At 46.2% G+C, this 16,735-nt stretch overlaps 1 protein-coding gene across 1 annotated transcript in view; it reads right to left on the bottom strand.

Annotated features, from left to right (window-relative positions):
* RASSF7 (Ras association domain family member 7) overlaps positions 1-15,186 on the bottom strand; it is a 119,920-nt gene extending 104,734 nt beyond the window's left edge. The window contains exons 1-3 of the mRNA XM_065404280.1: positions 15,162-15,186; positions 14,827-14,899; positions 1,225-1,350 (exon numbers count right to left, since the gene is read on the bottom strand). Coding sequence (XP_065260352.1) covers positions 1,225-1,350; positions 14,827-14,899; positions 15,162-15,186 — 224 coding nt within the window. The remainder of the gene's footprint in view (positions 1-1,224; positions 1,351-14,826; positions 14,900-15,161) is intronic.
* Between the last annotated feature and the right edge of the window lie 1,549 nt (positions 15,187-16,735).

The following is a 16,735-nucleotide window of genomic DNA, read 5'->3' as shown; positions in this document are numbered from 1 at the left end:
AAACTGCAAACAGAAAGATCTTTGCATTGTGACAGTGTCATCACATAGTGATGCAATGTGTCATGATACTGCATTATGATGTCACATAATACATTCAGGACTGTATCCGTCCTCTTTCACAAGCTAGGCCTGCAGAACAAATTGGGGCTCTTCTGGGATGGAAGGCAACCTTAAGAGAGGATTTATAACCCCAAGAGCCTTGCATGATGATGCTGTTAATTTGCTTGCTCATATTTTCACAAATGCTGCTCTATGAATTTTTGCCTTTGCACAACACCTTGCAATTCTCGCTGAAGGCTGATTGGACTCACCCTCTGTTTCTGCACTCTGCATCCCAGATTGCTCAAACAGCCCCTTCTTTACAATACACTCTTCACAATCACAGCAGCTTCCCTAGATTTAACTGAGCCCTTCCTTTCTCACCCCTCCTCCAGACTGCAGAGGAACAGAACATAAGACAGGTTTTTCTCTGTTTGTGCTAAAGCAAAGGGATCATTTTCAAGAGAAGTTCTCTCAGCAAGACAGGTTTCTTTCGTTTAAACCCAAATCCACCTTCTCTGAAGCATAATATATCCAGCAGAACTGCAAGTCCTGGAGGTCCTGATGGATTTTGATCAATCAAGCAAACCAAAAACAACCTGACGTCATTTGCTAGTCCTAATTTTTCCTCTTTCCAAAAAAAAACAAAAAAAAAAACAAAACCCCAAAGCCCCTAAAGTAGCTATGTATTTTTTAAGCCTTTTTCAGTGGCCACTTCTTCAGCTATCCCTCTGCCCCACAGTCAAACCTGCAGTAAACGTTATTTCTAGTAAGCGTACACACCAAATCCTCTGCTGGTGTGGCTGCACTGAAGACAGCGAGGCTGTGGTGACTTAGACCAATTTACGCCTGCTGAGGATCTGGCCCTGAGTCCTCTCTTACTCAGTCATTTTAAAGTTTTGACTACAATTCTGCCTGACTTGTTGTTGCACACCAGTCTGAGGTGATGGATTTTTTTTTTAATGGCCTCTTGCAACAGGTTCCTCTGTACATGTACAGATTTGGGATGGCCTGAGAGCACTCTCCTGGGAATAGGAGACAGATGGGTGATGTGACAAGCGAGTTAACACAAATAGGGACCCTCCACAATGCGCACATCACACCGAAATAGACACAAAGCTAACTGCAACTCAAACATTTGAGCAGAAAGGAAGAGGACCACTGGGAATTAACACAAGCAGGTACCTGGAGAAGGGCTGGTGACCCACTTGATGCTTCTTGGTGCGTGCCGCCTGCCTTTCTTCAGCGCCTGCGGCACTTCTCTGGGGCCCAGGAAAGCATGGCTGGCCTGCTTCTCGTTGCCACGGCCACCTAGGCTTTCAAAAAAGGAGCTGGTGACCAATCAGACCTCGGGCTGGAGCACACTCAGCCGTGGGTCATGTGATGCCAGCATTTGTGTGAGTGAAAAGGATGACAGTGTCCAGAGGACCAGGGGGAGCTGCCTTTGAATGGGCAATTCCATCTCCCTCCCCTTCGCCCCCTCATTATTGGAAAAGCCCATTCTATTGAGCTACAGCCCTGAGGGAGGGAGAAAAGAAAGCCCCCTGCTAGAGAGAATAGAAGGGGCTGAGCCAGTGCACTGAAGCCTGCCCCATGCCTACCAAAATTGGATTCAAAAGCTTGAGCCTTTCTACTCATCCTCCCTCTTCACATCCCCATTTCATTTCACCCCAAGCTCCAACAGCTGCTTCCCTGGAGACCGAATGACTCAGCCAGCCTGACTGCGAAAGAAGAGAGCTTTCTCGGACCAGGCCCTGGTGGCGAGTTCTTTTGGGAACTGATGTGATCCGGACTGTTCTCGCCATCCCAAGGACCATCCCTCCACCTGCAGCTCCTCTGGGTCCTGTATCTGCCCCACAGCTACAAATGCAGACACATGCACTCAGCAGTACTGCATTCTGGGTCTGGTGCAGAGCTGTGCCTCTCCCGCTTGGGACACAGGAGCAGCGGCAGCATGTGTGCGTTCTGACATGATACTTGTAGCCACACCGTTGTCCTACTGTTCGGCTCATACACCCCATAATATGCTTTCTGAACAACTCAGAGCAGTGATACCAAATCCCTCCTGAGGCAGGTGATGTTGAGAGCATAATTCTGCTACAGACCCCTTAATGCCATTCTGTTCCCATTCAAATGCATGGGGTGTTCACCATAAGGCACACTGGAAATTAAAGAAAACACTCTCCCCTTCTGCTAGTGGGCTAGTGGTGGTGGGGCTTAGCTCTCTGTTATTCTATAGGGGAAGTTTGAACCTTCCATACCTGGTGACTGTAATAGGCTGGCAGTGTTTACCTGAAATACTCCGCCCAGTTAGCTGGTATTGATCCCAGGGTTAAGTAGGTTCTGCAGGCTCACTAATGCATGGGACTTATTTACCACCCCAAATAGAAGGGAGGTGAAGGTAGCTCTCTCTCAGGAAGAGAGGATCTAGGGTGTGAACTCAGCAGTCTGGAGGGAGGATCCATAGAAATAGCCAAGCCTGGGGAGAAGATTTGAGATGACTTATGTTATTTTATTGTTTTCTTCATTAATAAATCCAAACCTTGGAGAAGGAAGGAGGTTAGCCTCTATGTACAACACAGAATGGTCTATGTGCCTGATTCTCCACTCCATTACCTTAGCTACTGTATCCTAGTGTAATTCCACTGATTTACTAGGGTATACCGGAGAAGTGAGGCATACCAACAGCACAGTATGTTACTGACAATGATATGCTGCTCACTGCCTCCTCATGGTTAGTTACAGAATGCAGGAAAACAAAGAGCTCTGTGTCTGCTATTAGAACAATTAACAAAACGATGAGGGTGAATCATCCAATCCAGCAAGAGAAATGGACAAATGAGTTTTACTGGCTGTTCAGAAACAGGCCTTTTCCTGCTGGTCCTGTTTTACTACCTGTACAGAACCCAATGTCCATACCCCCGTCCTGGCCTCTGGGCTCAGCATGTGGCCCTGTAAGATATATAGGGCCAAACTAGCTCCTGCTGTGGCGGTTTTGTACCAATTCACCCAGCGTACAGGAATCTACACCACCTCCTTCCATATCCCCTGGTGTAGGGAAATAGCAGGGGGAAAGGGAGCATGGCCAGAATGGCAATTCCTGGCTTTCAGAACTGCCCCTTGGGACCACAGGCGGTCAGATGTAACATAGCACATCACTGAGACCACTCTAAGTTGTGCCTCAGAAGTAACTTTAGGCTCAACAGCTTGAGGATTAGGTGTGTGTAAGCATGGCCTACCACCTTCTTTGTGACTCCCAGTCAGTCAGTCCTGAGTATCCACCCTATATATTTTATAAGATGTTTTGTTGTCTGTCCCAAACATGACTATGGCAGTAGCCAGTGGTACCCAGGTAACACAATCCTTATAGTCTGATCATTCCCAGATAGTCCCATTCATAAAAACAAGAGCCAAATTTTTCCCATAGCATAACTATGGACGTTAGGGTCTACTGAAACCAACAGGGATGGATTTGTTACAGTGGTAAGAATTCATGCTCCTGTTCTTTTTAATCACACTGTTTAACTTGAGTGGGTGTGGAGCTGTGGTACGGCAACAAGCACCCTGCAATGTCAGGCCCAGCCTTCATTTCCCTTGTTTGTCCACCGGTGAAAGGAACATTCTCTAACTGACCGATACAAAGCCATCCTCTGAGTATAGTGTGTTCATATATACCAGTGCACTAGTTCCCCAAAAGCCTTGTAATAAAACTACTCTCTAATTCCCACAGTAAACATACAGAGAGAGAGGGTTTTTCCATTCCCATCTCCAGGGACCTCACCTCCAAGTCACCCACCTGAGAGTCAACAGCAGCACTCTCCCTCTCCCTCCACCCCCGAGGACACCAATTTCCAGACCTCCCTGCCTGAGAGTCTTCCCACAGCCCTTCACCCAGAGGGCTTCCCCCTTCCTACAGTGTTCCACTCCCCCAGGTATCCCTACCTGCAAGCCCTACATCTGCTCAGCAGGGCCCATCCTCCCACACCAACCCTCTTGCTTCCTGGCACAGCAACCCTGAGGAGCTGGATCTTTCCCTTTTTCTTAGGGGTCACGGCCCAAACTCTCCTGTAATGCATCAAGGGCTCCTCAGCTCACTCTGCTCTGGCCAGTGCTTATCAACCATCTTCCTCTGAGCTCATCACCAGCAGCTCACATTTACTGTCCTCCTTCAGGTCTCCTGCAACCCTTTCCCTCTGACAACTCTCTCTGCTGCATCTTCTGTCTCTCCTCTGGTCTCAGGCAGCTCACCTGCCTTACTTCTCTCAGGCTCTGACTCACCCAGTCTCCAATTTATATGGCCCAGGGCCTTCTCTTGAGCCCAACTGGGAGGCAGTGACTAGTAGTCACAGGTGTATTGGACCGCGCTCCTTCTTAAAGGGGCCAGTCAACCTGTCACAGGAATATAACCACTGTAGCACCAAAGGAGAATGGTAATAATGCCAGCAGCCCCATTAGTGACCCCACAGGTGGGATGATAGCAGACCAGAGTGATAAAACAAGGGCATGTCTGAGGAACTTCCTATGGGCAGCTGAGAAAGAAACAAGGGAACTGCCTTTCCATCAGAGTGAAGCCAGTCAGAAATTAAAGAACAGCAGCAGTGTTATTAATACTATTATAGACATAGCTATATAAACACCACCTCCCAGGTTATAATTATATGGTTACATAAAATGGCTAAGCAGTCAGAGACGCAGCAGGCTGGGCATTATTGCATAGTACACCACACCACAATGAGTTGCATCATTAGGCGTGAATGATGAAAGATAAATCACCACCAGCCATCAATGAGGAGTGTTGGTTATTAGACCACAACTTACACCTGGGAATGTTTTATCATTCCAACTACTAAATGGCCACACTAATGAAGAAAATAAAATGTCTAGTGTTTCAAACACTATAGAACTAATACCTGTACGCGCTAAGCCATTGTTCCACTATGTTGGGCCAACAGCAGGGTTGGAATGGGAACCTTCAGCGCTAAAGCATGAGCCTTTACTGTTTCAGCTAAAGCAATAGTAGCATGACTCATAAACCTCTTAAAACCAGAAGTAATAGTTGCAGACTCATAAACCTCTTATGTGGAGCAGCCCCTAGAGGGAGACAAATATCCACATGCTCCTTGCGGGTTACACTGTCACCAAGGGGGTCTCTAGAGCAGCATGTTGAGCTTAGTTCCAAGCTGTCAGTGCAGCAGGTCCCAGGGATGTGGCTAATGTGACATATTTGACAATGGGGAGGGAGTGTCTGGCTTCGCTCTGGAGCAGCTTCCTGTGGATGAGTCAGGGGTGGAGCTGATGTGCTCCAGAAGGAGTTCCATTCAGCCAGAAGGATGGGGCAGTCAGACAAGACACGCCTTGTTGCAGGGGATTAGATAGATCAAATGGACACGGGGATCCTAGAGGACACCTCCTCCTTCCCAACAATTACAATATTACTATACAAAAGGCCAAAGGATAATAATGAAACATTAGACAGGTTTAATGGGGGGGAATTAACCCATTTAATAATCCATGTCTGAAAGTAAGTAATGTTTTTCCAGGCTCTGCTGGTTTGTTTCATGACTAGCATTGCTGCTCCTGCTCCATAGCTCCTTGGGACTGGCACAGGAAAGCCAATTATTAGTATGGTGTGCTAATGTCCCATCAACATGATGGTGCAGCTTCGCAATGCTTTCATGCACTGACTCAGTGCTGCGATGTGAAGATTCAACATCAAGATGCAGCAGCACAACCTGATTTTCATTAAGGGGTCAACCCCCCTTGGAGCCCCCGAAAATGCGATATGAAACCACTATTAGGGCTTGTCTACACTAGTGAGCTTACAATGGCACAGGTGTACCGATGCAGCTGTGCTGCTGTAAGATCACTTATGTAGCCGCGCTATGCCGAAGGGAGACATAATAGATGGGAGCTCTCCTGTCGACATAATAAAACCACCTCCCCAAGTGCTGGTAGCTATGTCAGTGAGAGAAACTCCTGCTGATGTAACGCTGTCCACACTGCGCTTCCGTCGGTGTGATTTATGTCGCTTAGGGAGGTGTTTTTTCACAGTCTTGAGCGACATAAGTTATACCGACAAAAGTGGTAGTATACATAAGCCCTTAGAGATAGAGACAGGCTGACAGAAATAAAACCCAACCCTAAGTAGAGTGCCTTCTCCATCTCCGGATCTGGAAGAGGGCCCAGGAAGTATTGATTTAATTCTTAATTGAATGCATGTTTATGTGAAGTAATTCAGAATTATTCCATCAATGCAAACGTCTCTAATAATATTATCCACACAACCCAAGAGCTTCGTCAGCCTTTCATAAAAGATCCATTATTCTGAGCCAATTTATTACAAACAATGATGGAATCATCAGATCCCAAACTGATACACTATGAAGCTAACACCGAGGTTGTTTTTCTGAACAACAGAACTAACTACATGGGAGCAGATAAAGGGACAAACTCACAGAGACTAAGTGACTTGCCCAAGAAAATCTGTAGTGGAGGAGGGAATTGAACTCAGATCTCCCTAAGCACCAGACTAGTAGCCTAGGCACTAGACCATCTTTTCTCAAAAACACAGGGGTTTGACCCTCTACTGGTATAAATCGTTATGGTCACTGGTCCTTGAATTAATCTCACAGCCACCTACAAACTGGCTAAGGAAAGTTGAAGAAAGTTCCCCCTTGGTGTTCGTCAGTGTCAATCTTTGATTAGCCAGCAACAAAATGTAGCGTCTCTCCCTCAGGCTCTGAGCATGCTGCTGTGGTAGCTTTACCTGCACATGGTAACCGGGAGAGGCAGAACTAGAAATCTTATTTGGGTGTTCAGGGTAATGCAGAGCACTATTACCAGGCCAACCTTTCGGTGAGCTATGGGCATGTGTCTTCTAAGCAGGACCCTCTGTTAGCCCAGAATGCAGTATGCTTTCTCCTACCTATATGCCACATGTAGCATGTCTAGTGAAGAGAAAGACAGAGACACAAGGAGACAGGAGGCAGTAGGGGGCGGGTGGGCAGAGGATCTATCTATACTATAAAAGAGGGTCATTTGTAAAAGTACTTGCAGCTAACAATTTTTTCCCCCCAGTCTGGGTGAGGCAAAAGGTCCTCTCTGTGGCCCTCTCTGCTCTGTCCTATCTAGGCTGAAAGGACAATGGGAAGGGAGAAGCTAGGAGTGGAAATAAGTTGCAGGTGAGCAAAAAACAGAATGAAGAAAACCAGTCTATTGTCAGCTGGCGATGCACCCAGTACTTCCTGGAGTGTGAATCTGACCTGCCACCCTGGGGTGCAAGCACTGGGAACTACCTACTTAGCACCAAAGGATGTGGCTGTCATCCTGGCAGCAAAGGGGGCACCCATGCAGAAAACAACCTAGGTGGGACTGTGACCGACTGGCTTGTTTTTGGAAAATAATTGGGGTCCAGGCCAGCAGCAACCTTGAGATGTGCGGCTTCCATTAAATGGAACTCAATAAATAATGAAAGGACTAAAGGTGTGTGAGAAGAATTCCTCCTCCCATCCTCCCCAGCCGTTCTTGGTAATACTTATCTCCTCCAGTTTCCTCTGTGGCAAGTCATGACCAAAAAGAAGCTCCCTACAATCCACATTTATACCATATGCAAACGGACACCCAGGAAAGTGTAGGGCTGAGAGAAAGGTTTTGCAGTCATTGCTAAATGTGATCTATGGAGGGATGATGTGCGGGTCAGAACATATGACTCCCACCTATACAGACACTCCATACACATCCTTCCCCCTCCCATGAAGCCAGTCTGGGTTTGAACATGTGCCAGTCCTAGTTAAATCAAAAGCATCTCTCTCTCTCTCTCGCTCTCTCTCTCTCTCACTCACTCACACACACACACACACACACACACACACACACACACACACACACTCAAATTGACCCTTCCTCCATATATTTTTTTTGGCTCATCACTCTCCTCTCCAGACTAGGCCTTCCATAATAGCTCTCTCCCCGCCGCCACCACCTGCCTCTGTAGTAGGGTCTCTTTCCCAGGGATTTTTTTCCCCAGTGTAAATAAAACTGAACAGCGGGAAAGTGCTCAGTGCAAACACATACATATATATCTCCAGTTTCAGGTAAGATGCAAACACTGCTCTGAATCACAGCCTTAGCCATAGCAACACATATCAGTGCTACAGAGATGAAGGCTTTGAGATCACAAAGTAGCTGGAAAGGCACAAAAAGGAGGAGGATATGGGCTAATCAAGGCCTAAGGAGTGGCTGGCTGGTTGCAGGAGGCAATGGAGCAGAAAGATGAAAAGCCAGGCATAGTCAGAAATGGATCATGTGTCTCTGGATTTGAACATTGGCATGTCTGACTCTTTCTCCCTATGTTTCACACTCTGACTGTTCAGTGAGACAAGGGCTCGTGTTCCGACTTACACTGTTACCACCAGACCCCTCTGAATATAAACATGCTGCCTTGGCCAACACACAGAATAAAGCATGTTTATCATTCCACGGTGTCCGAATAAAGACCTGCCACAAACAAAGAGCCAGTTTGTCTAAAAATAATGGTGCTGCGTCAGTGTGTGGGCTGTGAAACAAAACGATATGAAGTGTTTGTCTCAGCTGCTTTATCCCTCTATTGTAAGGCAGGCTGGGTGATTAGAGCACCAGGAACCAATGGTCATTCATCCAGTGGCTGGATTTCCACATTCCTTCCAAGTGAGACTGTATTCCATTAACAGGCACTCTGAGCTGGGGGTGGCAAGACAGATACCACTGGTGCCACATCACCACCGATTGTGCAGCACACAGAGTACAGACAGCTTGGGCCATATCCTCAGCTGGCGTGAGTCAGCCTAGCTCCACTGATTTCCACGGAGCTACACTGATTTACACCAACAGAGGATCTGGCCCATCATTTATCACTGTACATTTAGCCCTGAGGTGGTGCTGAAGGGACAGCCCTGCGTACTGAAATAATCCTTGCTTTATTCAGAGAAGAGATATGGCATGTTACAGCAGTTCCATGAGGCCCCAACTGAGATCAGAACTCCATCCCACCAGGTGCTATCCATACACACAGTAAGAGTCAGTCCCTGCCAGGACTCCAGGGAGCTGGGCTCTAGTCTCAGCTCGGCCACTGGCCTACTGAGTGCCCTTGGGTAAGTCCCATCCCCGCTCTGTGCCTCAGTTTCCCTATCTGTAAAATGAGGATAAAGCTATTGGCCTCCTTTGTAAAACATTTTTAGATCTATGAATGACAAGTGCTATATAAGAGCTGGGTATTATTATCATACATATTATTATTTAACAGATAGGGAACTAAGGCACAGTGAGACTTGCCTGACTGCAGGGCCAGGATTGGAACCCAGACTTCTCTATAGTTTTGCATTTGACTAAAATAATTAATTTTTTTCTTGGCGTAAAGGTTCAATTCCAGACTTTTAAGGATGACCTGGATGTCTAGCACTTAATCCATAATGCACCCCGGGAAACTGGGGATTGGTTTCTGGTCTTGATCGTTTGCTCTCTCACCCAGCCTGGGGCATGGATCCCAACACAGGACAAAACAGAGGGACAGCCTTTAATTGCTCAAAGCCAAGATTTTCAAAAGTGACTAGTGATTCTGGGTGCCTCCGTTCTTGGGTGCTCAACTTGAGATACCTAAAAGGGGCCCAGTTTTCAGAAACTGCATAGCATTTGTCCTCTGAAAATCAGACCTCTTTAAGGTGCCTCACACTGGACACCCAAAAATCAGTAGGCACCACTAGAAATCTTGGGCCAAACCTGACCCCTCTTCCAGATCACATTGTCTGGTGCAGAAGGGGTTTCTGGCTAGTACTCATAAGCTCGGAGTGGCTGCAAGATGGGGCATACAAGAGTGGAAAAACAGAGAGAGGTTGAGGAATTCTTAGGGTTCCTGTAAGAAATCAGATCACCCCAAGTCCTCTACAGGGAAAAAATAGAGTCTCAGCTTTCTTAACCTCTTCCCAAAATCCCTCCAGGAGCATTGTGACCCTTTTGGCCCTTGCAGAGAACTAAAATCTCTGGGCAATGTCCTCTTGAAAAATGATGTGGGGTTTTTTAAACCAATTTGAACTTTGTGATGCTGCACAGCCCACAAATAGAAAAAGAGATTACTATAAACCACCCACCGTGTACAACAGGGGTCGGCAACCTTTCAGAAGTGGTGTGCCGAGTCTTCATTTATTCACTCTAATTTAAGGTTTCGCGTGCCAGTCATACATTTTAAGGTTTTTAAAAGGTCTCTTTCTATAAGTCTATAATATATAACTAAACTATTGTTGTATGTAAAGTAAATAAGGTTTTAAAAATGTTTAAGAAGCTTCATTTAAAATTAAATTAAAATGCAGAGCCCCCCGGACCGGTGGCCAGGATCCGGGCAGTGTGAGTGCCACTGAAAATCAGCTCGTGTGCCGCCTTCGGCACCCGTGCCATAGGTTGCCTACCCTTGGTGTACAAAGAGAATGAGATTAGAGATGGTGATACAGGTTCAGAAGCCTTCTCTGGGCAATTTACAAAAAGGAGCCAGACAAAACAAGATCAAACCTAAGCATGATTATTTGGAGAGAAGGGAGGGAACTTGAAAGACCCTGTTTGGAGAAATGCAAATGGGAGCTGTATGCATGTGATGAGGAGGGCACAGGCAGGTACCTAGGTTGGGAGGCAGAGATGAAAGGGTGTTGAAGGGTTAAAGGGCTATATTGAGCACACAGAGGAGACTAAATAGATTGGAGGGTAAAAATCCAATAAGGAGATCTAACAGTAGGAAGCCAGGCCCTGAAACAAGGAGGACGATAGTGTTAGCAGCCAAGGAAAGGATTAGAGTGTAGAGGTAAGAGCAGATTTACAGCTGGGCAAGAGGAAGTTGCCAAGATTTGAATGAAAAAGAAATAAAAGAGGAGTTTTACCTGGAGAGGAGTTCAAACTAAAACATCAGCTTTGGCAAGGTTCAAAATCCAAATGTCACAGCTGGCCCCTAGCTCTTTAGTAGCCCAAATAGCTTCAAACTTCAGGGAAGTTTGAAACTAGATCCAAACTTTCCAGCATGGGTCCCCCCGTCTAGTAAAGTCAAAAGGAATAAACCAGGAAAGAATGTGTGATTATGTTGGGCTTTTCCCCGCTATCTTTCAAATATCCACCCATGGTAAAATAAAAACTGAAGAGGAAAGGACCTGTTATGTCATCTAGTCTATTCCCCTCAACTCCCAGTCAAGGCATGATTGGGCTCTAGAGTCAATTCTCTAGTGTTTGCAGTGGAATGTCTATAGAGAAAAACAAAATGGATTTATGATGGGAAAAGTGTTATTGCAGTCAGGACATGGCAAAATACCCAGGCAGCTCACAGAAACAGGCTACATCATTATCTCTTTAGAAGAGAAAGGGAGAACTGTATACAAATTATGAAGAGAAAAAAAATAAGCTGATTACCCATGGTATGCGGTGCCAATTACTTAAGCAAACAGGATCAGGAAAGTTGGCACAGCTAGAGGCTGTGAAACAGGAGAGGCTGGGCAGAGGGGAAGGCTAGGAGGCAGGTAATCTGATCGACTGACCACAGTCGTCAGTGCTCCAAATACAGCCCTTCCCCATGACATCAGAAGATAGTTAGTTGCATGTAGCTAATCGAAAACGACTTACCCAAAAGTAAAGATGGGCAAGAGAGGCAAAATGCAGGTCTGAATCCAAACAGATTACAGGTTTTCATTCAGACCCATTAGAGAGACCTGGATCAGAACTTCCCCAAAGTTCTGCAGCGGAGGAGGGAGTGTCTAGACATGGGTTTCTGGTGCAGGCCCATTTCTCCATGTGATGATTGTTCTGAGGTGAGAGTGTTAGAAATCCACATTCTAGTGTTTTTGACCCTGCAAGAAGCTGGGATCACAATGGTCCAGGCACACAATCCTGGCGTCACTAAACTGTTAGTGTGTGTCAAGGGAGCGTAACAGCCTCCTTAACTAGATATTATGATACAATGCACCTAGTTCATCCTCAGAGCCAGAATGGTGTGGGAATCTGCAGAATAAGAGTCTCCTCATACTGTCCCACCACACCTGGCAGACAGGGACCACCTCTACGGTCGAGAGGAGAGTTCAGTCTTCGTGCTCATTCAGTCCTCTTCTTCGTCTGTGTTTACCAACAAGGAGGCCATGTAATGCTCCTTTGGGGAAGGTGGACACTTGTCCACTGGGAACCAAACCAACAGCGTCAAGATCATTTCATGCCATTCAATGGTCATCAGATGGGAACAACTTTTGGTCACTACAAGTTCTTGAATCTCTATCTGAGAGGTAAAATAGTCTATAACCCTTTACTAAGCTCCTGGGGCATCCAGTCTCCCTGCCAAGAATTAAAGGCAGTACTCACTAGTTCTAGCGGGGAAGGGTACAGCGATCACAAGGCAGAGTTATGTGGCCGCAGCTTTAACTCCACCGTAAAGTGACTTATAAGAGCACTCCACTCCTAGGGCCAAGTTCACCCTCAGCTATTCCCATGTCACTAAGGTGTACCTGTACCCAGCATAAATGAGAGCAGAATTTGCTTCCTGGACACCAAAGAGCTATAGAGAGGCCAGCGTCTTCCCTTGTCTCCCTCTCCTCCCACTTCATTTCTACTGGCTGAGTGGTTAAAGCGCTCAGCTACCATCCTGAAGGGCATGGGTTGGAGTCAATCTCATGCTGAAAGGCCACCTTCACTTCACCCAGCTGCAAAATGGGTACTTGCTCCATCAAGTTAGGGCAGTCAAAGGCAGTCAGATGTGATGCTGGCCACATCAGGCCTCTGTATGGTTGGCTATGAAACTGACATGCCTTAACCTGCATCAACCCAATGAGCTTGGGGGAACTTTGACTACTTTCCTTCCCAGCCTTTAATGAGACCACCAATGGCCAGTCAGGTACTATGACCTCATTTGTAAAGCTGCTCAGGATCCATAATTCCAATTGAAGTCAGTGGGAATTGCAGCTGTCCAGGACCTCTGGAAATCAGGCCCTATCAGTCCATCTCATCTACATCACCATGGGGAACTATCCTGTTCTGGCCAAAAGATGGAGCATACAGCCTCAAAAGTCTTTTCCAGCTTTCATTCCTATCAGATCTACCCACCCTTCCCCTCCCATCCCCCCAATGACCAACACTTGGCTTTTATTTTGCTACTAAATAATCTTACAGATTTACAGCTCAGTGGCATTACATTTTGTATGTGTTATTGGCTATGAATTAGATATACTGGCCAGGACATAATGAAGGCCAGTGGCAGCCCAGGCTATAACACGAACAAGCAAAAGCGCCATTTAAATTTCAGTTGCTGCAAACACGAAGAAGGACAAAATCTTGTTCAAGCCTAATGTTAATTAGATGGCACAGTCCCTGGGTAGGCTTTGTACCCTCTCCCTTTGGGATTAAGGAGAGGGGTGTGAAGATCAGCAAGCTGAATGGCTGACAGTTGAAGGTTAACATTAGGTCAACAAGCCCTTTTCTCTGCCTTTCAGTTCTGAGACCCGGCAGGGGGTATAACCAAGGGCTTGCAGGGACCACATTTAACAAAAGGAATTCTCCTTTCTTTCCAGCCTCTTCTCCTCTATCGGAGATGAACTGTCTTTCCCTCCTCATTTTTAGAGTTGGACATAACTCCCCCAGTCTGCCAAATTGATTCTAATTTATAATGGCTCTGCTGATTTATCAGCCTGATGCATTTGCTTTCCAGACCCAGCTAACACCTGGGTCTGGCCTGGGAACCCAGCCCAGTTCCCTTGGATGAAGGATGCAAGAGGAAAAAGCCAAGCCATGATTTTCCTCCCCTTCAAAGCTGACTAGTCTCTCTTATGGACTAGCACAGCCTGCTCTGCATCTCTGACTGGTGATATAGCCAATCTGCTTCTATGTTGACATTACAATTTGCATGGACCCAAACTTCTGGAAGGGTTTATCACTGGGTACAATTCCTGGCTGCGACACAGGCTTCCTAGCCTAGGTGACTTTAGGCAAGTTACTTAGAGCCTGATTCTCCAGTTACACTAATACCCCTTTACACTGCCCAGAGTGGTGGAAAGCGGCCACTGTATAATTATATTGGATTCATAATGCCTGTAAATGTCCCTGTGTAGACAAGCCCTAAGACAGCCTTTCCAACCTTGGAAAGGAATCCTTCAAAGTTTGGAAGAGATGTTTGGATCAGGGTTTTTGGTTTGTGCCCATGCCTATGATTGCCCAGGTCTATTAATAACATACAGAGGGCTTCACCTAAACAAAGGAGGAGATCTGCAAAACATAAAAGGTTTTGGGTACCGCTGTCCTAAAATAAATGAAAATAAACTGAAGCCTGAGCACTTAAGATCCATCCAGAAAATAGAAATTGTTTGTCTGTCTTTGAAGCCGTTGATCTCAGAGCCGCGCGCCCCAGTCGCTGTCGTAACCAACCATGAATTAGGAAGCATCACCCACCTCCCTCTGTATTTTTAAGTGAAAAGACCTTGCAAAGTCTCATTCCCAGAGTGTTACCTGGGTGAGACAGACGTGAATTCTGACTCCCAGAAAATAAATGCCTCCTGGATTTTGTCCAGTCCTGGGTAAATCTGCTCCTTTAACTGAAGATGGCCACTAGAGCCAACATTTTCAAAGGTCCAAGGTGGATACAGTAGTTCTCTCACTATGGTTTACCAGAATAGACAGACTGCCCTGTGGGAGGTACAGGGGGTTGGGATAGGAGCTTTCTGTTATGAGACAATCAGCATAAGATAAAAAATAAGAGAGAACCAGCAATACAAGTGTAACACTTTGCAAGCAGCATTCAGTACTTACAGTCTTCCTCCTGCATCCCTTTTCTCCTGCCAGCTTATCCGAGTCTGCCAGTTCCAGGGCCTGCCGGATTTTTCTGGAAGATAGAGAGAGATTTTTTCTGTTTATGATGTTATTCCGAGGCCTGTGAAGTTCTTTCTCTCCTCAGGTTTGTTTAGCCATCATCATGTTTAGCTTGTGATATCAGGAGCCAATGCAGCCATGTCACAATGTCCCACTGCAGTGTACTATGAGATGGCTGCAACTCCAGATATTACAGACATGGATGCCAGCTCCCTTGGCATATGCTGCTACAAAGCTGGCATAACAGCAGCCACTGGGTTAATCCACCCCATTACCTTCAGCTGACAGAGAAACCTGCATCCAGTCCAGTCACCCTGCTACTCCCATGACTAGTTCCTCCACTGATCTCTCTCCAACACACAGTGAATGCGGCTCACCCACATCTGCCCCATCTGACCTAGACTGACTATGCTTTATGCTCTCCAAACATGGCTCTTTCCTGCTACTCTGCCTCTCAGCAACAGGTTTCAGTGGTCTGCCCCTCCCTTTAGCACTGTTACTATGGTGACATCAACAGAGACCTAAGTAGGCCCCAGGGACAGAGACATGCAGCCAGTATGATTATGATCACAAAGCCCTCAGAGGAGCAGGAGCTGGCAGCTGGTGAGTTACAGGGACATAAGTGTGTGGGGCAGGCACCTGCGCAGTTCCATCTACTTGTAATGGGAACATTTGCAATCCAGCCTGAGCTATTCAAACTGTATTCAGATGCAGCCCTTAGGAAAAAAAAGTCCTACAGAATTTAATCAAATTACTAATCTTTCTATAGACTTTTGGGCCATCCAGTGGCATTTAATAGTATCCCTGCTTTAGGATAATGTAAAAAAATATAACGCCTACAGAAAAGTTACCATTTTCTCTTCTCTGCTATAGTTTATTTTGGAATACAGTAATTGCTACAGAACCCCATTACATCTCCGTACAACCGTGTTACATTCTATAACTTGTTTCCCTAAGGGAGTTTGCATTTTTAATGACTATGTTAATACTTAGCACTTACATAGTGCCTTCCATCCAAGGATCTCCAAGCACTTCGCAGAGGTGACTAAGCATACTTATCCCTATTTTACAAATGGGGAAATTGAGGCACAGAGATTAAGGCCACTGATTTCGAATACCTCTGTTTTTGGATGTCCAACTTGAGACACTTTCATCCCAATTTTGCCAAGTGTTGAGAACCCACAACTCCAACTGCCACCAACAGGACTTGTGGGTACAGAGCAGCTCTGTAACTTGGGCCCAGAGTGCTTTGAGATGGACACCCAGAATTTAAGGCACCCAAAAATCAGTGGCCGAGCTTAAAAACATAGCTGTCAATGATTTCTCCAATACCACTCAGCAAGTCTCCAGCACAGATGGAATTAGGAACCCAGTCTCCTGTCTCCCACTCCTATGCCTCCCATAATCATGCTCGTAAAACCTCAAGAAGCACAATAAATGTGGAAAAACCTTTCAACAGATCATTGTGGAGCAGACAGGTGGAGAAGAGGGCCTCCACGCAGAGCTCAGAGGAGAGACTGTGGCAGGGAAGCTGCTCAACAGGGGAGAAATCAGTGACTTCACAGAGATCTGTCTGTGACATGTGAACCAATCAAGAGCAGTTCTAAGCCAAACCTTTGCCAAGCAACAAGCTAAAGTAACCTGCAAGCCATCCATATACCTACCGAGATCTTCTCCCCCCTTATTATTATCGCTAGACTCTATTGCTTCTATTATGGTAACGCTGCTCTAGAGCCATAGATTATAAGGTCAGAAGGGACCACTACAATCTAGCACCGCGATACTCAATTAGATCTACCCATGGGCCAATTTGAGACTGTTATGACAAGAGGCGGGCCATTTGCGCAGA

Source organism: Emys orbicularis, chromosome 4 (genome assembly GCF_028017835.1).
Source record: "Emys orbicularis isolate rEmyOrb1 chromosome 4, rEmyOrb1.hap1, whole genome shotgun sequence".
In the NCBI taxonomy this organism is placed as follows: domain Eukaryota; kingdom Metazoa; phylum Chordata; order Testudines; family Emydidae; genus Emys; species Emys orbicularis.
This window is presented reverse-complemented; position numbering and strand designations above follow the sequence as displayed.